At 40.8% G+C, this 24071-nt stretch overlaps 1 protein-coding gene across 1 annotated transcript in view; it reads left to right on the plus strand.

The window, feature by feature from the left end:
- Positions 1–20581, plus strand: part of SKP2 (S-phase kinase associated protein 2) — a 34226-nt gene extending 13645 nt beyond the window's left edge. Inside the window, exons 4-10 of the mRNA XM_041750837.1 lie at positions 1675–1818; positions 3525–3659; positions 5165–5263; positions 6555–6685; positions 13699–13750; positions 13922–14029; positions 18688–20581. Of these exons, the coding sequence (XP_041606771.1) occupies positions 1675–1818; positions 3525–3659; positions 5165–5263; positions 6555–6685; positions 13699–13750; positions 13922–14029; positions 18688–18901 (883 nt within the window). The 3' untranslated portion in view covers positions 18902–20581. The remainder of the gene's footprint in view (positions 1–1674; positions 1819–3524; positions 3660–5164; positions 5264–6554; positions 6686–13698; positions 13751–13921; positions 14030–18687) is intronic.
- Positions 20582–24071: the final 3490 nt, after the last annotated feature.

The following is a 24071-nucleotide window of genomic DNA, read 5'->3' on the forward strand; positions in this document are numbered from 1 at the left end:
GATAATAGAGGTCACACCACACATTGACCGTTTTCTTTATGCAGAGTTATTTCAAAGCCCTGCCAGTTGTCTGCTTATTTCAAGCAGTATCAAAAAATAAAATTCTCGTAGGCATTTAAAATGTTCCCTCTGTGCTTGATCTCATGTTTTCTTTTTTTTGTTAAGTTGAATTAATCTGTGGCTGTTAAAGGTCCCTTAGTGTCCTGTTTAATACCTTTGAGGACTTCATTTTTACTTTACAAGCACTGTCTAAAATCTAAGCAATATTTTTCCTTTTTCCTTGCACAGTAGTTCATACATATACATATATTTCTATGCATGTATATACATTTGTTTTCAAGCTTAAAGGGTATAATAGCCGAACTCCTTTGTAGGGTTCATTTTTCCTAATAGACATTTGATAGTGCTATTTCTTAATGAAGTATAGTTGACCCTTGAACAACCTGGTGCCTGGATTAGGGGGCACCTGCTCAGTTGAAAATCCACTTAGGACTTTTGACTCCCCAAAAACTTAACTACTAACAGATTACTGTTTACTGGAAGCCTAAGCCAAAACATAAGCAATTAACCCAGATCTTGTATATGTATTTTATACTCTTATTTTTACAGTAAAGTAAGTTAGGGAGAAGAAAATGTTATTAAGAAAATCATAAGGGATCCCTGGGTGGCACAGCGGTTTGGCGCCTGCCTTTGGCCCAGGGCGCGATCCTGGAGACCCGGGATCGAATCCCATGTCCGGCTCCCGGTGCATGGAGCCTGCTTCTCCCTCTGCCTGTGTCTCTGCCTCTCTCTCTCTCACTATGTGCCTATCATAAATAAAAAAAAAAAAAAAAAGAAAATCATAAGGAGGGGATCCCTGGGTGGCTCAGCGGTTTGGCGCCTGCCTTTGTCAGGATCAGGGCATAATCCTGGGGTCCCAAGATCAAGTCCCACGTCAGGCTCCTGGCATGGAGCCTGCTTCTCTCTCCTCCGTGTCTCTACCTCTCTCTCTCTCTCTCTCTCTCTCTCTCTCTCTCTGTGTGTGTCTATCATAATAAATAAATAAATCTTTAGAAAAAAAAAAGAAAATCATAAGGAGTTAAAAGTTCATTTACAGTACTGTAAAAAATCTGCATATAAGTGAACCTGCTCAGTTCAAACCCATATGCAAAGGTCAGCTGTAGTGCTACCTTTCCTCCTTTTTGTTCTATTTATATGGTATTTAGGGTAATTGTAGTAACTAATTTATGCTTAACAAAAATAGCCAGTGGATCATTTAGACCATTTGAACCTACCTACCTATTTAGTAATCAATTCAATGATTTGAGCAGTCATTTTCAAAATTATTAAATTGTGTTGAACACTAAAGTTTTATTCTGTAATTCCAGATCATTACATTGTAATGATAGCATTGAACCACCTGAAGGAAATACAGATATGTGTGTGTGTGTGTGTGTGTGTGTGTGTGTGTGTGTACACACATGTATAGCTGAAGGTGGAAGCTTATCCGTGATAGAGCAAGAAATACACAATTGTGTCTTAAAAATACCATAGCTAGTTGTCTAGTCAACTGCAAACCAAAGCTTCCTTCAGAATTTGGTTCAGGGCTATTTAATGACCGTATCTTCCTTGTTGAGTGGTGGGGCCCTCCAGGATCTGGTGCCCCCAACTTACTGAGGACTTCCTGTTTTCCAGGTTTGACGAGTCTCTGTGGCAGACCTTAGACCTCACAGGTAGAAACCTGCACCCAGATGTGATTGGCCGGTTGCTGTCTCGAGGAGTAGTTGCCTTCCGCTGCCCACGATCATTTATGGATCAACCATTGGTTGAACATTTCAGGTAAAAAAAAAAAAAAAAAAAAAGCCAGAAAAGACTTTCTAAGTCTTCAGGTAGAAATAGATCAAAGAGAAGCCCAGTGGCTCAGCAGTTTAGTGCTGCCTTTAGCCCAGGGCGTGATCCTGGAGACCTGAGATTGAGTCCCACGTTGGGCTCCCTGCATGGAGCCTGCTTCTCCCTCTGCCTGTGTCTCTGCCTCTCTCTCTCTCTCTCTCTGTGTGTCTCTCATCAATAAATAAATAGAATTAAAAAAAAAAAAGAAAGAAAAAACAGATCAAAACTTTTTTTCCCTGTAACCACCCTTACGGCCTGTGACAAGCCTGTGCAGTGGAATGTTAATTACATATTTTCCTGTGCGGTCTTTGTGTTGAAACAAGGCACAGCTTTCAGTGACACCATTCCCACTTTAAATCAGGGTTATTCTTGGACTCTTCCAGGGGGTAAGGAATGCACATTTTGCTTCTCAGGTAGGGTCCTCAGAGGATGGGCATCATGAGTCCCCTGAGGCAGAAGCCAGGTGGAGCACTCACCAGCAGACGCAAGGCAGCCCGCCTAGCTCTTTCCACACTGCCCATTTCTGATAAAGACAAAGTGTGAGGAGTCTTCTCAGATTTTGTAGCTCTGGGTAGCTAATCCTATGGTGGACAAATTTGCAGCCCGAGCGAGAATGCCCTCTTTTTGTTTATTTTGTGGGATATTTTAGAAAACTACTTCCCTGTTACTGATAGTTTTGCAATATGGTTTAGAGCCATCTCAAGCTGGAGTGGAATAACTAGATACTGAACAGAAAAATAAGCTAAAAACAGCAGACTTAAGGGCAAAACATGCATCCTGGGTCTTTCCCCTTCCTGCCATGGTCATATGGCAGCACTTCTCTTCCCCTAGTGGTTATCCTTCTCTTGTGGCTGTTCCTTCTTGGTCCCCTTCATGTGTGCTCTTTCCTCTGCTATTCTGGGGTCTGTCCCTGCTCCCTGGCTGCCTTCTCTTGATCCATACCCAGGCATTGGACATGCTATCTTATACAAACACAGATGTGCCAGAACTTTCAAATCCTCTCCCCTAGCTCAGCACTCTCTTTCAAACTCCTAGGTCCAGTTACCTAGAAACTTCTGCACCTGCGTTTCCTTCAAGTACCTCAATATTAGCTTGCTCTTCCACTGTCTTTCTGTTTTAGTAATTTTTTCACTGGCCTTCGCCAAGAGGATTCATAGGCATAATCTTCTTGTCACCTACATTTAGCTCATTCTCCTGATGCCCACTAATTAGTTTCCTAAGTGGGACCATATCGGCAGTACCATCTTGACTTGGCAGAGATCCTCCTGATTTTTATTTATTTATTTGAGAGCGAGAGGCACATGCATGAGGAAATGCAAGTCATTGGGGGGCGGGGTTGGCAGAGGCAGAGGGGGGGAGTTGTAGGGCTTGATCCCAGGACCCTGAGACTGTGACCTTAGCTGAAGGCAGACTCTTAAATGACTGAGCCATCCAGGTGCCCCCTGAAATCCTTCTTAATTTTAAAATGATTGAGGGGAGGGAGTTACCTAGTAGCAATTTATTGTAAGACTAAAACTATAGTACTATTTGAAATGTGTATTTAGGGTCATGTTTATGATTGGCTGCTGATCTGGGGAGGAGTGGGGATTGGATTTGATCTGGAGGTACTTGTGGGAGCCACCTCATAGAGCCTCTCTTTTCCCTCCTCTGTTCAGCTCTTTCCGTGTGCAGCACATGGATCTGTCCAACTCTGTAATCGATGTGTCTACCCTCCATGGCATTCTGTCCCAGTGCTCCAAGTTGCAGAATCTAAGCCTGGAAGGCCTACAGCTGTCAGACCCCATTGTCAAGTAAGTGGCTGTCAGGGGCATGTGACGAAGGCAGTTGTTTTTATGTCAGTTAACTTTGTTTCCTCAGTGTGACTGGGGTGCCCTTCTGTTCATATCCAGATGGACTCAGAACATAACCGTGGGGTGTCCCAGCTTCTGTCATACTTCAGGACTCATCCAGGCAACCCAAGTTTGCATGCTAACTATATGCCAAGCCTTATGCTACGTTCTAGACATACAAGGATGATGAATAAAGGCCTGGTCCCTGCCTCTCGTGGGGAGACATAATTACAGTGTGTTTGTTACATGCTTTGGTGAATATGTGGTATCCCACAGAGAGACCTAATTAATTAAAGGAGGGCAGCCTTCTCATAGGAAGTGACTCTTAAGTTGAGTATTGAAGATATTCAGGTTTGAGATTTCCACATGATGAGGTAAAGAAGCTGTCTAGGTAAAGCTGCCTGTGTGGTTCTCAACTCTGAAGTAGTTAGAAACTGCTAGAGCATATGGTGCAGTGAGGAGATGCCAGGAGGTGTGGAGCAGGTCATAATGGGCCCCTGCCGTGCTGTAAGAGGTCCAGACTCCGTGGTAGGCTCTGAAGAGGGAAACATGATAAAGAGAGTGGTCCTGAGAATGGAAGCACTAATGTCAGGATTGAAAATTAGAAAGACAATGTACTTACTGGGTGCCTTTGAATGTTAATCAGATGTAGAAAAAACTAGACTAGTTATGATGCTGTTGTGTTCATTCAGGTGAGAAATGATGAAACCTGATGTAAAAAAAAAAAAAAAAACCATCATCCTCATCATGATAACTACCAACATTTATTGAGCACTTACTATGTCCCAAATACTAAGTTCTTCAAAGGTAGTCACATTAATTCTCACAGCAACCCAGGATGTAAGTTCTTATTGTTCCCTTTTTATGGATATGGAAACTGAGGCACAAAGAGGCTGAAATAACTTATCCAAGATCACACAGTTAGGAGGTGACAAAACCAGGAGTTGAACTTGGCAATAGAGTAGGATTCCAGAACTCTCACTCTTAATCACGGAGTTCCACTAACACAGGCATTTGGGAATGGAGAGGAGAGGGCAAATTTGAGCGATGTTTCATTGGAAGAACCTGGAGACTTGACAAGTAGAAGTGTGCCTAGAAGCTAATTCTAATTATGGTAAAAGAGAAAGAATGTTTATTCCAGCACTCTTTTTTAATTTAAAAACTACATTGCTAGGTGTTGCTTGTGTGCTTAACTCTGTGCCAGGCACTATGCTGAGCTCTTTATCACAGTGTATAATTTAATCTTAACAACCCTACCAAGAAGGTACTGATTCTGCCGTTGCACAGATGAGTAAACTGAGGCAAAGCATCCCACTTGGTACCATACAGAGAGTGAAACATGAACTGAAACTCACCTGTGGTTCGCAGGCTGTGGGCTTACCTACCTACTCCTCTAGCCTGCTTTCCTCAGAATGCTTAGGAATTGAACAACTGTGCCTTCCTCTGACATTTTTCTCTTTTTCCAGTAATCTTGCACAAAACTCAAATTTAGTGCGACTAAATCTTTCTGGGTGTTCTGGATTCTCCGAGTCTGCCCTGAAGACCTTGCTGAGCAGCTGTTCCAGGTGGGAAAGATTTGAGACTTGATTATAGAACTGTTTTTGCAAATCCACAACTGTCCCCCACATGAGTGAGGAATTGGATCTATTTCTTGAGCTATTCCTAACTCCGAGCTGTTGGTGATATGCAGTGTCCTTTACCCTTTAAACTTTCTGTTCAGACTCTTTGCAGAGGATACTTAGGTAGTGATCCCCCCCTTTTCTTTATTATTAAAATAAGGAAAACTTAGTAATGTGTTTATCAACAGTATATTTGAAATTAATCTGTTCATACCTGACTATACAGGTATAGTCTGTAGACCTAACTTATACAGATATCCTAAGTTTGAGTGACTCCATTAAATACATCTTTATATCATGTGATGATGTCAGTATATAAGTACAGGCTACAGTTACAGATGTTACTAAGTGAGAGGAGGTTGTGGCTCACAGAATACTGTGTGTGTGTGTGTGTGTGTGTGTGTGCGTGCGCGCCCTTTTTAATATCCCTGATCTTTCTGCTATAGTGTTGTATCTGCGTCTCTTTAATGACTTGCTGAAAGTAGGTTGCCTTTGGATAAGAATGTGATCCATGAGGTAACATGTATAACCCTACGTTTATTCAGCAATGTCAGGAATGAGGTGTGGGGCTTAATGGTTAGATATTTGAATTCTTCATTTGCTCAGTCAACAGAAGCCATGTAAGTGGCCTTTTGCAATGTCAGCGTCTCTTTATTGGGGATCCCTGGTATAACCCATCAAATTTTTTTTTCAAGATTTTATTTATTTATTCATAAGAGAGAGGCAGAGACATAGGCACAGGGAGAAGCAGGACCCCAGGATCACAACCTGAGCCAAAGGCAGATGCTCAACCACTGAGCCACCCGGTGCCCCTAACCCATCAAATTTTTAAAGCATCTTGAATGACTGTTCAGTCTCTGTGGTTGTTTGCCGACAACCTGGGTGGCTCAGAAAGAAAACAGGCTACAACTGCCCCATTGAGTCTTGTAATGAGGTTTGAGCCATCAGGAGGAGAGGAGAGTGTTCCCTCCATTTCCAGAAGGGGGCATCACTCACTAAGACTTTGGCTCAGATCCCCTGGCAACTCTCTGGGGCAAACCAGGGCAGGAGAGTATGTCAGGAGGGGAGAAGGCAGCTCAGGTGAGCAAAGGTAGTTGCTGAGAGAAGCAGGGGTTCTCTGCATGAGATGGTAAGGAACCTGTGGCTTTGTGTTTTCCCTGCAGCTTGAGACAGTGCTGCTAGGATTCATCCCTGTGTCATGGTTTCATACTTTCCTTCTTTCTCCTCTGGCCTGCAGATTGGATGAGCTGAACCTCTCCTGGTGTTATGACTTCACTGAAAAGCACGTGCAGGTGGCTGTGGCGCATGTGTCAGAGACCATCACCCAGCTGAATCTCAGCGGCTATCGAAAGAATCTCCAGAGATCAGGTGAGCCTGTCCAGGCACTGGGCCCTCCGCGGCAACCATGCCAATAGTAGGTCTGATTTATTGAAGAGCCCCTAAGTCCTGCCCTGCATCACTCGTCTCATTTAATCCAGTGCATGTGTTCTTAGCCCCATTGTTCAGATGAGGTAGCAGTGGATCGGAAAGGTTAGGTAAAGGTAGACAGCTGGTGAGGTAGCATCAAGACCTGAGTCCAGAATCTGGAGTTGGAAACCTTTATACTTTAAATCTATCTATCTATCTATCTATCTATCTATCTATCTATCTATCTATCTAGAGTTTATTTATTCATGAGAAACATAGAGAGAGAGAGAGAGGGCGGGGGATGTGGGTGCGGGACAGAGACAGAGGCAGAGGGAGTAGCAGGTTCCATACAGGGAACCCAATGTGGGACTCGATCCTGGACCCCGGGATCATGCCCTGGGCTGAAGGTGGCGCCAAACCACTGAGCCACCCGGGTTGCCCTAAACCACCTACCTATCTATCTGTCTATCTATTTATCTATTTATTTATTCCAATTTATTTTTAAAGAGAACTTTTTTTAATCAGCTAAATTGTTAGAGATAAAATAGTTGAATGCAGTGTTTGATCAGGGTTGAGCAGTGGTTCTCAATCAGAGGCAGTTTTCCTGCCAGGGGACATTGGCAGGGAGGTGGGGGGTGTCTGCAGACATTTTTGGCTGCCACGGCCGCGGGGGTGCTACTGGCATCTAGTGGGCAGAAGCCAGGAATGCTGGTAAGCAATGCCCCGGACAGCAGAATAACACAAAACGATAATCTGATCCAAAATGTCAGTAGTGCCAAGGTTGAAAAACCCTGTTACAAACTCTGCTTATAAGTTCGTATCTACAGCTCTTTTCTTGTTGAGTCTACGAGGACAGTGAGGTAGTTTGGTTGAACACGGGGTTTGAAGCTAGGGGTCATGTGTGACAGTTAAGAGCCTCAGTGTTCAGTTATGCTTTGTTTTAATTGTCTTATTGGCAGAATCGTGATTGGCAGAGGTCAGTGTTTGCCAATGGCTTGGTTTGGTTTGGTTTTTGTAACGGCTTCCCCATGCGATCTCAGGCTGTGGGCTCCCCAGAGCCTCATTAAGCTAGCAGCACGCCTCAGCTGTATCTTCGGGCCTTGGTGTTGACTCATAAGAGTATTTTGTTTTTATAGTTTTTATTATACTTTAAAAGATTTGAGCCAAACATTTTCAGATTGTGTCTTCTTAGAATTTAAGTAGTATTTGGAAACTGCCTCTCTAGGACGAGATGTGTTTATCAGGCTACGGAGAAGAGGAGCTGGGTTCTTCGGAGCAGCCAGCATGTTCAGTCCTTTGCCTGGGCTTGAGCCTGGATGCCTGCATCTTCTCAGAGGGGAATATTTTCTTTAGACATCTGTGAAAGGAACAGTGCATCTCTCTTCCTGCTCTACCATACATGCAATATTTATATTTTTTCCCTTTGAACACTATTTTAAATCTGATTGTGGTATTCTATAGTCATTCTTAAAAATACATAATTATGGGAAAGCACCAAGAAAATAAAATCATCAGTAATCTCAGTAAGGTCTTGCTGGACTTTTTCCTGCATAAAAGTGCTTTTAAAGGGACGCCTGGGTGGCTCAGTGGTGGGCATCTGCCTTCTGCCCAGTGTGTGATCCTGGGGTCCTGGGATCAAGTCCCCCATCAAGCTCCCCTCAGGGAGTCTGCTTCTCCCTCTGCCTGTATCTCTGCCTCTGTATGTCTCTCATGAATAAATAAATAAAAACTTTATTTAAAAAAAAAGTGCTTTTAAAAGTGGGCCATAGTGCATGAAATACTTTGTAATATGCTGCTTCCCCCCTCCCCAGATAATCCCATTTTTAGTAGCTACATCACATCATTTTCAGTGGCTGTGTGATATTCCATCATACAGAGGTGGAATAATTTATATTGATTTAATCATAATTTCTTCACTTGGTCTCCTTTTAGTGGACTTTTAGAGTCTTTACAGTTTTTTTCCTTTTATAAACAACCCTGTCATGGACAGAGACAAATGGAGTGCATTTCTAAGGGTGGATTCTTAAAAGTGGAATTGCTGAGTCAAGGATGAGGCTCTGTTCTGAAGCTCTGGGTCGTTCTTGCCAAATTGCCTTCCAAGGATTTTAAACTCCCACCAGCAAGCAGCCTTTCACATGGAGTCCCACCACCACCACCACCAGTTCTCCCCTGTTCGTCCCCAAGCCAAGAAAAGGCAGTGCCTCATTTGCATTTCCTTTCCATATCTGAATTTCCTGTTTCTTTATTGAGGGTTTTTCTGAATGCAGCAAGGTTCTGGGTGCAAGGTTGAGAAACTCTGCTGTAGGCAGGCTGCTGTTAATTTGTCCAAGTTTGGCTTAAAACCCTTCTCTTTGTTCTTCCAGAAAAGAATACAGAGTCTTTTTTACCAAGCTTTGGCAAGAATAATAGGTAATAAAATCCTGCTTGCTAGACACATTCGGGCCAAGGACAAAGGTCTGGAGTTTAAGTTGAAGTGTGTGTTTTCATAGTATTACAGTGGGAATCAGAGATTTTTTTTAAATGTCTTTAACAGTGGCACCCACTACTTCACTATTCCGAAGGTGATACGAACATCATCTTAGCTCTAGAACGGGCATCTAGATTGGTGCCGGTCCTCCCGGGTTCAAGTTCCTGCTGTGCCGTTTGCTGGGTAGTCCTGAGCAAGTTGCTAAACTTCACTGTTCCTCAGTTTCCTCATCAGTAAAACAGAGATAGTAGAGGAAGGCATCTCTTAGAGTCTAAGGAAGAAATGGGTTAATCCCATGGAGCGCGTTAACCCTGATGAGGGTGCAGTGGTTGTGGGCTGTTACTTTGCCACCACCATGGGGCAGTTGGGAAGCACTGCCCCCGAGTGTTGGAGCACCCAGCTCCTGGTCCTCGATTTGACCTTGACTTCTCTAGAAGAAATTGCCTCTCACTGAAAATGACAGGTTAGATTTGGGGCTTTGTCAGATGCCTGCTGGCTCAGGTGGCTCTCCAGCGCGTGGAAACGAAGGGGGCGGTGGGTAGAGGGAATCTTAGCAGCAATGACCATTTCCTGACCTTCCCACTGAGGGATGCCGGGGAGACTAACCAGTCCTACCTGCCAGGGTTTTATTCTTTCCTACATGGCATCAAAACGAGATTGTATCCAGTTTGGGATTTTGTTGATGGCCGGTTGGCTGGCTAGGTGACAGGTCACTCAAAATTGTACTGTGCACGCCTTCACTTTTTTAGCCACTCATTAAACAAATGTTTATTGAGCACCTATCATGCACAGAGCCCTGTTCCCGACTTGGGAACTGTGGCCTTGAACAGAACTGCTGAAGCCATCCCTGCACGGCTTACATTCAGGCCAGACAGTCAACAAATAGCTAAAAGTGAGGAGAGGAGGTGAAATGCGGGGACGGGAAATGGAACAGAGTGACCAGACGGAGAACTGGCCAGAGGGCCTGTCCCTGGAAGTAGCACTTGAGCGCAGGCCTGATTGAGTGAAGGTGTGAGGTATATAGATAAGTATAAGAGGTATATAGATAAAGAACATTCTGGAACTGGAACCAGCCAGTGCAGAGGCTTTGACATGGGAGCCAGAGTGAGAGGGAGCGAAGAGGACAGTGATGGGAGGTAAGCTAGCCCAGGGTTCTCTAAGCCAAGACAGAAGCTTTGTTCAGATTTTTTTTGAGTGAGATGGAAAGCCACTGTAGCATGTTGAGCAGGAAATGACATGATTTAAGTCACCTTTAATAGTTGTCTTCCAGGGCAGCCCGGGTGGCTCAGTGGTTTAGCGCCGCCTTCAGCCCCGGGTGTGATCCTGAAGACCTGGGATCGAGTCCTGTGTTGGGCTCCTGGCATGGAGCCTGCTTCTCCCTCTGCCTGTGTCTCTGCCCCTCCCTCTTTCTGTGTCTCTCATGAATAAATAAGATCTTTAAAAAAATAAAAGTCATCTTCTAGTGCTGTGTTGAGAAAAGGCTGTAAAAAGACTTGGGTAGTGACATTGGGCATGGTAAGAAGTGATCAGACATTAAAAAGCCAACAGACTAGATGTGGGATGTGAGAGAACAGTTGGGTACGACTCCCAGGCTTCGGCCTCAGCCGCTGGATCTGTGACATGAGCACTTTCTCGGAGCCAGGGAAGGCATTCGGGAAGGACCAGATTTAGAGGACAAATGAAGTACTTGCTTTTAGGCTGAATTTTGGATGTCTGTCCCACATCCCAGTGGGTGTGTTGAGGAGACAGTTTATTTTTTTTTTTTTTTTTTTTTTTTTTTTTTTTTTTTTTTTTTTTTTTTTTTTTTTTTTTTGCAATTAGCAAGAGGGTTTATTGGACGTTTGCGCAAACGGGCTCTCCGCCTCCGAAGAGGAAGAGAGCCCTGATTAGCAATTACAGGTATCTTTTAAAGGCAAAAGGGAAAAAAAAACCGCTTAAAGACAAAAGAACCTCGGGAGTTGCATAGCATTCAGGTTATTGATTTCACAGAGGGTCAACATGAACCTATTCAGGGACATTCCAATCAGGGTGTGGGGGGAAATGGTTTTCTTATTGTAAACAGAATGCTTTTAGTTGCTAAAATTTCAGGAAGACGCCTGGATGGGCTGCCTCTGGATTAGGGCTGGCCCTACTTACAAGGGGGGAGGTTTCTTCATTCCCTCCTCTTGTTTGGGCTGATTTTAACCTTAAAATCTTAGGGAACATTTATTTCTTCAGTTTGGAGGGCCCGACATTGCTGAGTTAATACCAGAGCTTGGGTAATAAACAATCTTTCTCGGATTAACTGGAGCGGCCAGTTGAGGACTCAGGGGCCGAAAGTTAGCAGCAGGAGCAGGATAACTAGAGGGCCCATAATGGTAGAGATTAGGGTGGTTAACCAGGGAGACTGATTAAACCAGCTTTCAAACCAGCCCTGCTGGGCCGAGGAGACAGTTTAAAATGCAAGTCTAGAGGTGCCTGGGTGGTTCAGTGGCTGAGCATCTACCTTCAGCCCAGGGCGTGATCCCGGGGTCTTGGGATCAAGTCCTGCATTGGGCTCCCCACAGGGAGCCTGCTTCTCCCTCTGCTTATGTCTCTGCCTCTCTCTGTGTCTCTCATGAATAAATAAATAAAATCTTTTAAAATAAAATAAAATGCAAGTCTAGGGTCAGGGGAGGGGATGGGGCTGAAGACAGAACTATGGAAAGGAAAAACCCCAACCGTGAATGAAGCTTGTTTATTTTTAAAAACAAATAACATTTATTGATTCATTTTCTTTCTTTTCTTTTCTTTTCTTTTCTTTTCTTTTCTTTTCTTTTCTTTTCTTTTCTTTTCTTTTCTTTCTTTCTTTTCCCTTTTCCTTTTCTTTCTTTTCCTTTTCCTTTTCCTTTTCCTTTTCCTTTGAGAGGGGGCTCAAGTGGAAGGGGTACAGAAGAAAGGCAGAGAAGAATCCTAAGCAGGCTCCAGACCTAGAACAGAACCTGGTGCTGGAGGTGAGGCGGTTGGGCAGGCAGGCAGGTTTGAACTCAAAATACTGAGATCATGACCTGAGCCAAAATCAAGAGCCAGATCCTGAGCCAGCTGAGCCACCCAGGTGCCCCTGTTGATTCATTTTCTGATGGCAAAATAGCACATGGGACTCTCTTCCAAATTCTGGAGTTACCTGTAATCCCACCACCCTTGGGTGTATTTCCTTCCAGCCTTCCCCCCAGACCACCACCCCGTGAACCTTTTTCTCTCTGTGAATTTGTGTGCAAATATGAGTTTTTGAGTGTGTTTTTACTAAATTGAGATTATAGTGATTGTGTGTATTTTGTTTTGTTTTTCACTACACAATATATCATATTTTCATGTTGTGAAATGTTAATTTAAAAGCTCTTGAGTGACCACTGTTGGCATTGTGTTCCACAGAATGGATGGAAGTTAATGAATTAAAATAATTGGGGGAAGGGCTATTATAACTATAGCTAAAATGAATATCTGCATGCACACCTAGTTGTTTCTCTAAAAGTGGAATTACTGAGCCAAAGAGTCAAGTGTGTAATCTCAGAACACACAAAAAAATCCGTTCCCCCTAAAAAAAAAAAATCAGTTTGCTCTCCTGAAAGTCTGCTTAAAATTAAATATTCACTCGTAGTATATGTGGGACCTGCTTTATTATATTTAATCAAATCTGGGTATTATGATGAAATTTTTTTTCATTTGATGGCTGAAAAGCAGTAGTTTAATTTTACTTTATTTTTCTTGCTCCATTTTTCTCTGTTTGGCCAAGTATTGTTTCACATTCTTTGCTCATTTTCTGTTTTTCTTTACTCTTCATATAAGACCATTAACTCTCTGTTTAATGTATGTTGGAAACATTCCCAGTTTTCTGATACTTAAATTTTGTTTGTGTTTTGTTTTTGCTTTAACGGGGTAGATTTAACGTTTTTATGTAGTAAATTATTAGTGTTTTCCTTTATGTTTTCTTGTGTTTAGAAAATCCTTAGTTATCCCAAGATCCAATGAATAATCACCAATATTTTTGCAGTTAGGACTTTTTAATATGTGTGGAATTTATTTGGATATATTATTTGAGTTGGAGAACTGGGTTTTTTTCTGCTCATAGTAGCAATGTTATTTTTTAAAAATAATCCATGATTTCCCCCCCATATTGATTTTAAGTGCTACCTTTATAATACTTTGCTTATTTATAGCTGGTGGTGTTTGGTTTTGCATTTTGCTAATGTGAATGGGTTTTTTTTTTCTTTTTTCCCCAGCTAGGTATTGCTCATACATAGATAAGCTATACATGGTTATTAACCTACCTTATTACGTAGTTCTCTTACAATTTCCAGTTGTTTCTCTGGGATTTTCTGGGTTCAAAATCTTATATGCCAAGATGATGATTTTGTGTCTTCTTTCCAATAATGTGACTTCAATCACCTTCATTTTTCAAGCTTCGAGCACAAAGTTAAATGATAGTGTTGATAGCAGATATCCTTATCTTGTTCCTCATTTTAATAATGACCATCATTTTTTCCTGTAGATGTCTCTACCTTAGTTGGAAGATGTCCCAATCTTGTGCATCTAGACTTAAGGTATTTTTTTTTAATTTATTTTAAAACAAAAATTGAAAAATCATGACTGCTCACTGAAGGAGGAAAGGATCTTAGCATGTTGAATGGAAGGAACCAGGCAGTTGGTTATTTCTGTTTTCTCCATCTGAACTGATGGATGGGTTTTGAATCTTCCCTTCTGCTCTGTTACAGCGATAGTGTCATGCTGAAGAATGACTGCTTTCCGGAATTTTACCAGCTTAACTACCTCCAACATCTGTCACTCAGTCGGTGCTATGATATAATACCTGAAACTTTACTGTAAGTATTTCATTTTCTAAAAGTAGGAAAAGATGGGGAACAAAAGAGATGTTACTTGGTGTTAATAGCTGTTACTATTTTTTTTTTTTTTTTTTTTTTAGCTGTTACTATTAATAGCAGATGTTTAAAACTTGAACAACAATATTCGATATTTGTGGTGTACCACAAATAGGCTAGGGAAGTCCAGCAAGACAGAAAAACCAAAGCAAAATTTTGTGCTTAAAATATCTTGGGAAGTTGACTAGGGTAGTTTACTATAAACATGTGTTATTTAGCTAGAAGCAGGTTTAAATATTAGAATATAGTATTCTGGTATCTGGAAGTCTTGCAAAGAGAAGACCATTTTTAACCTCCAGGGAGCTCCGAGTATAACTGGGAAGCAGACCCAGTGGGGGCATTCCTCCCCCTACCCCCACATTTTTCAAATCAACTCCAGCTGATTCTGAAAGGCTCCCTCTGGGCATAGAGGAAAGTTTTACTAGTGATGTCTGTCCTGGACGGTGGTCAAAGAATTGGAAGAATGGCATCGTGTCAACAGTAAATGTCATGAGTCCGGTGCTATCTTGAAATAGGAGGAGAATTGAAGTCTAAAAGAATGAAGTGACTTAACCTGAAGCTATAAAGTAAGTTAATGGCTGAGCTAGGTCTGCATCCTAGGTTTTCTGGACTGATGAAGATAGTCTATAGCTAATCCAGCAGTTCTTAAGGGGGTTAATCTTGTACCTGCTCAGCAACTTGCACAAAAGTCAAGGGAGTGCAAAGAAAAAAAAGAGTCTAGTCTGTCTCTCTTTGAGAAAGTGCTGTTGTGAAGTCATTCTAGGAATAACACTATTTATTTTTTAAAAGTTTCTTTTATCCCCAAAGGGCTGGAAAATCCATCCTCATGTAGGATATAAATGCATAACAATTTTATTAAAAAACACCGGAAGTCAGTATCTTGCATTTGGTCAGGTGCCCTTCTTTCTTACGTTTTTCCAGTCCGGATGCCCTGACTGAGGCTGCTGCCCTCGTGTAGCTCACTATCCAGACAAAGGTAGTTTGGCTACTGGTTCGTACCAAAGGAGGGTGGTGAATTTGGACAAAGAATTTATGTAATCCTCGAATGATTGGTGTGGATCTTCTAAGTTAGTTTCAATTAATAGATCAGATACTTCAGCTCTACGGGGTTAACTGGTAGTATTAGATAATCCGATAATTATGTTTTTAATTAATCACTTTAATCAATCTTGGGCTCAGGGTCCCAGCTGATATTTCATTTGAAAAAGCACTGTCTAAAAGGGATGGCAGTGTTTACTTCCATGGCTCTTAGATGGTAGGGTGTAAATTCGTATACATGGAGCCTTTATTAACGTGTTGCAGCCTCTGGTATCCAGAACTCCTGAGAGCCTCTGGCATCCACCTAGAGAGACATCTCTGTCATCCGTCCCCCCTGTCTTTGCCATTTGGGCTTCAGCTGCGTTGCCCATGCAGCTTGCAGCTCCTGGGGATGACAGCGATCAGTCTTCTTTGGTTGCTTGTCACAAGAGACTCTATGCACATGTCTCACTTTTGTGCTTTCTCTCCAGGGAAAGAAGCTAAGCAGGTAATCCCCAAATGCCTTTTCTTAGGCAGAGGCTAGGGGAAGGTGGTGAGCTCTGACAGTTTAATATTTTTATCCAGTAGGATAGTAACACTTGCCTAGTCCTGCCTGCAGGCAGTGTGAATTGATGGTTAAGAGCACGGACCTAGGTTTGAACCTTCACTGCCTTATGACTTATCCAAACCTTGTCTTGAAATAAGAACCAGGCATCAGGAGTTTAGTTGCAAAAAAGAATGAGAACAGAGAGGGGAAAAAAGATGCTCTCTTTATACTTTAAGGTAAAAGAGTATGCTTCTTCAGGCATTATGTAAACAATATACTGGTTAACCTTATGAATCCATTAGGATGACTTTGCCTGTACCTTATCCTTAGAAGTTTATAAAGTGTTATTTTCTCTACTTTCATTCTGGCACCTGATGTACTCAAAATTCATAGTAAGAATTCTAGGATTGCCAATAGTAATTTTGAGAAAGCCACTTAGGCTGAAGAATTTTTATTTATTATCTCAGAAGTGGGAGAATAAAATTTGAGTGCCTTTTTTCTATAATGATCTTGGGAAACTGTAGGTTTTTCTTCCTCAGGATATGCCCGCATTGTATGTATTCCCTTCAGCCTGAATTGATCTTATTTCTTGTGTCCAAATTTTCTTCTGATTATTCCGTATTTCTCATTCAAGTAAGAAAGCCACACTGGAGATTGTAAACTGACCTGAGATTAGGAGAGACTAAAGAAAAAGTCTGTGGTAGGAGAATTTGAAGTCAGGCATTTACTTGATTTTATAAGGAAAACAGGATTATGTAGTTGAGGGGTAAGGTGTGAACCTGTGAAATCTTCTCTTTTCTAAGAGGGAACAAAGATACACAAGACATTACCAGAGTCCTCGTATGCTTCTAAAATTGGAAATAATGGCTCTTCAACTGTTCATTTCTATTTCCTGTCCTTTGGTTGCTTTTCAGTCTAAAGAGATGCTTATCACATGGGTTCCGCTGTGTTATAGATGACACATGTACTAAGGGGTTTGATATCAGTGTTTTTAATGTTTTAGTCCCCTTAAACTTTTAGAAGACCATCCTATGCTATGCAGCTCACTCCTTTGTCACCTAGGACACCATTTCCTTACTCCCAGCTAGGCTCCTTCCCAGGCCGTTGGCAAGAACGTTTCCTCTCCTGCCGTCTGCTGTACCTCCTTCCCTTCCTCCCACCTACAGTTTCTGCTTCTAATACTGTCCACTGTAGGATGACTTATAATTGGGCTAATTCGGATATCCCAGCACCCAAATTCTTACTACAAAGTTCTCAAATACTCAGATTTCACGTAAGAGGATTTAAGCAGAATTGCTGTCAGTTGATGGTGAGTATAAACATCTATGTGCTGTGACCTTCTCTGCCTTCCCGTGTCTATATTCCAGAGGTTACTTTACTTTAAGAAGAAAAGTACTTTGTTCTTCCTGATTTTCTTTTTTGTCTGTTGTAACCTCCAGATCTTGTTGCTGTCCTTTTATGAACACCAAGCATATTTGCTTTACTTAGGTAGTACTTTTATTTTCTAAATTACCCTCCATCTTTATTCAGCTAACATTTATTAGCCTCTGTGGTGTTTAATACACTTGTTGAATGTAGAATAAATCCATTTAGAGGGTAATGGGGTGACTGGGAGAGCAGATTGAAAACGTGGAAAGTCCTAAGGCCAGCTGAACGGTTTGAGTTCCGTAAACAAGAGGACAGCATCAAAGGCTTGGGTGGGTGGAGGGGGTTGGGGGGTGACATAATCTTCCTAGGCTTTGGGAAGATGCCTTGAACATAGGTACATAGAATAGGCTGGAAGGAAGAAAAGATTGGAGGCCAGGTTACAGTTACTATGAGGAACGTTTGGTTTTTTTAGTAATTAATCGGCAATATGAAAATATAAAGGATGCTTCTAACTCTAGGTCATTGATGTGTTCATTGATCTGTAGTGGGATTTTGTTGATATTCCAAACTAAATATTCCCTTTCCTAAGACTTTGTACTGTGTGTCCCAACCTGGAGCAAATACAGATCAGAGAGATGAATTCCTAAGCACATAGATCTGAGCTAAGAAGAAAGAATCATTACCTAAAAGTATTTGCTTTGGGGAAATAGGCTCTCTTTTTTGTGGACCAGAATTTCTCTGTTGACAGAGTTGTATTTCACTTAATGGGAAATAGCTAAGAAGAGGATGGGCATATATGTGACCAAAAAAAATAAAAAATATGTAAAGAAGTCAGATGGCTTTTGCCTCTCGTAGAAAAGGTGTGACTAATGACTCCTTTTCTCCATCTGTGCCCAACTACTCCCATCTGCACCCACCTATGCAGCCCTGTCCTAAATACCATAGCAAAGTCGCTGTTAGGTGTTATCACAGGTAATGGACCTACTAAGAAGTTACTTTAACTTCTGTTGCTCCTCTTTTGAGAGGAAGAGCCTGGTTCAAATAAAGGTCAAGTCCATATTTTGAAATTACATGTAACCTGTGGTGATTCTTTGCCATCACTAGCTCCCAGCTTCTCACGACACTTGAACTCCTTTCAGTTTTAGATCAAGAATAGAAAAAGGATGGGCAGCCCAGGTGGCTCAGCGGTTTAGCGCCGCCTTCGGCCCAGGGCAGATCCTGGAGTCTCGGGATGGAGTCCCACGTCGGGCTCCCTGCATGAAGCCTGTTTCTCCCTCTGCCTGTGTCTCTGCCTCTCCCTCTCCCTATGTCTCTCATGAATAAATAAATCTTAAAAAAAAAAAAAAAAAAAAAAAAGAAAGAAAGAAAGAATAGAAACAGGAAGCAACTATGGTTGGATTTTAAAGAAATCTCAGCATTTTTAGGTTATGAGAAAACATTTAACAAAACGTGCCTGCGTGGGTCCTGGGCCATGTTGTCTGAACACAGAAAGGTCTGTGCTTTCTGGTTTGATTCATCTATTCTATTTTCTCAAATCATTGATTGCAAATTATGTTTTCAGTTTGCATTTTGTAGAATATGAAACAAATGGTAAAAATTGGGTCATGTAACTCTGGTGGATCAGTTACCATAGATACTGCTATTCTGAGAAGTCTCTCTTCCTTTCCAGTGAACTTGGAGAAATCCCCACACTAAAAACACTACAAGTTTTTGGAATCGTGCCAGATGGTACCCTTCAACTGTTAAAAGAAGCCCTTCCTCATCTGCAGATTAATGGTTCCCATTTCACCACCATCGCCAGGCCGACCACCGGCAACAAAAAGAACCAGGAGATATGGGGCATCCGATGCCGGCTGACACTGCAAAAGCCCAGTTGTCTATGAAGTATTTATCGCAAGATGGTGTCTCCTCTTTTCTTTGGAACAGGGAAAATAGGCAGGAAGCCCGCTTGCTGGAGCACTCAGCTGTTTTTATTCTTGGTTTTCCCTTTGCCTTCATTCTGCAAGTATGTTAGACAGCCATTTGAGAGAGAAGACTATGAAGTTTTGCTTTTTCTAAATAACCAGAAAAGCTTCGGTCACTGCTTTTGTACACTTAGGAGCCTAAGTTTAAGGCCTTTGGGAATTTTAGGAGAGCCTGTAATTTCAGGATGCCTTAAGCAGCAAGATTTGAGCCACCTCTTTCAAGTGCCCTTCTTATTAAATCTATTTAGAATCAAGCGTAAGAATCACCACCAGCAAATCGTTCTCACAATCTATATGGTGACTTCTATTTAATTTTTCAGTATTGCTTTATGAGACATAGACTGCTAGAAGTGTTTGTGTTGTGAACGGAACAAAAGGAGAATCATAGGATAGTAGCATTTGTGGCAACCTCTTCTGGAGATAGAAAAATACGCATTTCAGCTTTGCCTGTAGATATGAAATTAGGTTCATGGAAACAAATAGCTCTGGGCAATTCACACTAAATGACAAATGACTGACCAATCAGAGGTGAAGAATTGGTATAGAATTTGAAAGCTCAAGAGGCAGTTTTCTATGACAGGTCAATCTGAAGTATCTTCTCATGCACATCAGTGAAGTTTCCATAATGTCCTGTGCTCACAGAATTCCGAATTAGCTGAGGAAATATCATTGTGGTCTTCTAACTTTGTGATCAAATGACGTTAACATGGGTTCTTTCGCTTTTAAAATGGCTCGCTTTGTTTCAGACAGATGCTAGTAGCTGGTCAGTCTTTATTCTTGAAATGTTGGATGGAATGCCAAACTGAAGTTGCCCGCCATTTTTCCTTTATTGTCCAAGTTCTTGAAGTTATTTTTATATTACTCTGGAATCAAGTATTTTCAATTGCCTTTTTAAAAAAAATGTCCCCCACAATAATTGAAAGTCATTATTTTCTAAAGTTACTGGACATGGAGTTGCCCAAGAAGAGTTCATTCACTCAGAAATACACATTAGAAGTAGGTGTGAGTTCCATGCAGTTTCTAAGCAGTGAGACAACTTGAAATGACATCAAGGTTAAGACTCAGGTGTGGAATCTTTTGATAGCAACAGTGCTTTTTTTTTTTTTTTTTTTAAATGTCTAGAAGAAAAAGGATTAAATTCTACTTTAAAACAAAACACTAATTTTTTAATTTAAATTGATGATCTTCCCATATGTTCAAAATGAACAAAAAAGCTAAAACCTGTTATTTCTATTAATTGTTTTTAAATCAGATTCTTCAAATGTCAGAAACAACAATTCGAAGTGCCCTTATCTGCCCAGACCTAAGGAGGAACATTTTAAAGTGGTCTTATGCAGGAAATAATTATGTTTTGATTTTGTACTGATTAAAAAGTGCTACATATACTACATGAAATTATTGTTTACAGATTAGAGACAAGGGCTGATGATAGTACCCAACTGGGCTGTGATTTCCAGATGCCCTCAAATGTACAGTACTTCCAAACTCAAGTCCAGCCATAAGCTATTTTGCTAACATGTCAGAGTGATCTGTATTTTTGTATGTGATTTCTACTTTTATAGACCTGTTTTAAAATAAAACACATTTTTATAAAAATGAGTACTTCCGCTAAGTTGTATTCTTTTGTTCTTTCCCTCTCTCTCTCTTTTTTTTTTTCCCCTAAGTACTGTGGTTAAAATTAGCATTTCGTCTGGGGTGTCTTTGGTCCCAGCCCTCTGGTTATGGCTACAAAAGGACCCCAACAATGGTCCCCTTTGTTCCATCCACATCATATGCTTTTTGTCAAATTAAAATGATAGTGTGAATGCTTTCTGAGAAGGTACTAAGTACAGGTTTATTCTTATCTTTAAAGTGCTTCTAAAATAGTAACATTTATAAAACATTTGAAATTCAAGTGATTAATATACTAAAGTACTAATAAAAGGCAGCTAGTAGGACTTTTTAAATATAGACGGGACCAGCTCATACTATATATCTTACTCTCATTAATCTGTTCCCTATTTCCATAGGTTCAGCAGCAAAAAGCCCTAGACTGAAGGTAATATTGCCATGGTAGTGAGATCAAGTCCTAGGTTGGGCTCCATGTTCAGTGTGGAGTCTGCTTGTGACTCTTTCTCCCTCCTCTCTGCCCTTCCCTGCTGCATTTTCTCTCTCTCTCTAATAAATAAATCTTTTTTAAAAAGAGGAATAAAATTAGTTCCAATCCATGCCTTACTGAGTACTCCTATAAAATATTCAAATTAAAATATTCTTTTCTAATTTTCTCTTTAGTTCTTTATTTTGTCAGTAATTTTCTTAAAAATGTATCTTTGGGTCCATGACACTTAAAAACAAATACTCTTCATGTTTTCCTTAACGTAGAAAACTTAATAAGCCTTCTTGTTGACTTATGCCCTAATCCCCTCATGCTTATTTTTAATATTAAGGTCGAGAATATACTGCCTTGGAAAGAAACCATTTCTCCTTGTAGCTCAGCAGTTCATCTGTATATTACTGTTATCCCTTCCCGCCCACCAATTTAATTTTTTTCATTATATCATTTATATGTCACATTATCCCCGGGATCTTTTTTACTCATTGTCTTGGTAGGTACTATCCCTAAGTATAATGATGCACATATTATGGTACATTGGCAAAACGGAATGAATTTTTTAGTGATTTAAATCCTCAATTACCTCTTTTTTTTAAAGTCCTTTCTTAAATTGAAGTGCAGTTGACATAAGTTTCGGGTGTACAGTGGAGTGATTGCACAAGTGCTCACCGTGGTAAGTGTAGTCACCACCTCTCACCATACATTATTACAATATTATTGACTATATTCCTTATAACTGTACTTTTCATCTCTATGATTTATTTTATGACTTGAAGTTTATACCTCTTAATCCCCTTCACCTATTTCATCCACCCCCCTATCCCTCTGCCCCTGGGGCAACCACCAGTTTGTTCTCTATTATTATTTGTAAGTTTGCTTCTGTTTTATTTTCTTTTTTTAGATTACACATATAAGTGAAATCCTATGGAATTTGCCTTTCCCTATCTGACTTTCACTTGGTGTAATACCCTTTAGGTCTGTCCAGGTTGTCACCAATGGCAAGATTTCATTTATTTTATTTTTTAAAGATTTATTCATGAGAGACACACATAGTGAAGCAGAAACATAGATAGAGAAGCAGGCTCCCTGCAGGGACTCTGATGTGGGACTTGATCCTGGAACCCTGGGATCATGACCTAAGGCGAAGCAGACACCACCAATGAGCCACCCAGGCATCCCTAAGATTTCATTTTTATAGGTAAATGATATTTCATTGTCTACCACACCTTTGCCCATCCATCAATTGATAGACACTTAGGTTGCTTCCATGTTTTGGCTATTGTAAATAGTGCTGCAATAAGGTAAGGGTTATTCATAGATCTTTGAATTTGTGTTTTTGTTTTCTCCAATAAATATTCAGAAGTGGATTTGCTGCATCACATGGTAGTTGTATTTTTAATTTTTTGAGGAGCCTTCGCATTCTTTTCCATATTGGCTGCCTCAACTGACATTCCCATCAACAATTTACAAGGGTTCCCTTTTCTTCCTTTTGTTCACATCCTCACCAAAATGTGAGGATTAATTTTGTGATTTTAATTTGCAGTTTCCTGATGACAAGTGATGTTGAGCATCTTTTCGTGTGTCTGTTGAGCATCTGTATGTCTTCTTTGGAAAAATGTCTGTTCAGGTCCTCTGCTCATTTTAATCAGATTATTTTTGGTGTTGAGTTGTGTGAGCTCTTTATATAGTTTGGATATTAACCCTTTATTGGATAGGTCGTTTGCAAGTATCTCCTATTCATTAGTTTGTTTTGTTTTTTGTTTTTGTTTTTTATGGTTTCCTTTGCTGTACGAAAGTTTATTTTGATGTAGTTCCATTTGTTTATTTTTGCCCCTGGCCTTCCAGAACCTCATGAGTTTTTTGAAGCACTCTACTTGCCTCCTGACACAATGTCCCTAATTCAGTCTCTTGATCAGGGATCCATAATGACCTTTAAGGCTTATGACACACAGTCTCGATGGAAAGGATTGTCAGTGCCATGCAAGAGAACCCTGATAGAACATCATGAAAGACTAATAGGATTTTACCATCGAAGATGGCTTTGTTAGAGAAAAAGCCATGAAAGCTATCCAGCACTAAACAAGTTCTTGCTGGAGAAAACCATGTCCAGATGTTACGGATAACTTCACAGGGTGTACAACAGAGCCAATCAAGGATGAAAGAGATTGTGAAAAAAAAGAAAAAAATAAAAAAAGAGATTGTGGACATGGAAAAAAAATGGTGGGGGATGTAGGCTTTCAAGATACAGTTTTTTGAGAAATCCACGAACTTAATAGACACCACACCAGAGGAATTAACTGAAGATGACTTGTGGAGATGAGTGCTTCTGAACCAATGCATGATGAAGACATAGCAAAAGCAGTTCCAGAAAACAAATTGACATTAGACAGGCAGAAGGATTCTGATTCTTTAAGATTGCTTTTGATCTCTTTAACTACATGGAGCATTGAAAAAAGAAAGCAGAGGGTGGAAGAAAACTGGCACTATATAGAAACAGTTTAAGAAAAATGAAAAAACAAAAAGGACAGAAATTATGTTTTTCACTGAAGTTACACTAGAGCGCCTACCTGTCCTGTCTCCCCTCCACTTTCTCCACCTCCTCTTTTGCTGCCCCAGTGTCTCTCTGCAAGACCAGCCCCTCCTCTTCCTACTCAGCATGAAGACGATGAGGATGAAGACCTTTATGATGATCCATTTAATGAATAAAAATAATCCTGCACAGTTAATAAACTTATCTGTGGTGTATGAGTGTCTCCGTGTGAAAATCTAACTGTATGGCAAAAACTGATAAGTTTGTGTGTCTTCATCATCATCACCTAAGTATTTGTAAGGTAGGATGTCATGTGCAAAACCTGTGGAAGTAGTAGATAGCCTGTCCTTACGTAGGCATAAGGTGAGTGCTATTTAATATAAAATTGACATTATTGCTATTTTATAACTTTTTGAAGAATTACTTTGCAGTATGCCTCTTACTTATAATTGGAGAAACTATCAGCC

Source organism: Vulpes lagopus, chromosome 3 (genome assembly GCF_018345385.1).
Source record: "Vulpes lagopus strain Blue_001 chromosome 3, ASM1834538v1, whole genome shotgun sequence".
In the NCBI taxonomy this organism is placed as follows: Eukaryota; Metazoa; Chordata; class Mammalia; order Carnivora; family Canidae; genus Vulpes; species Vulpes lagopus.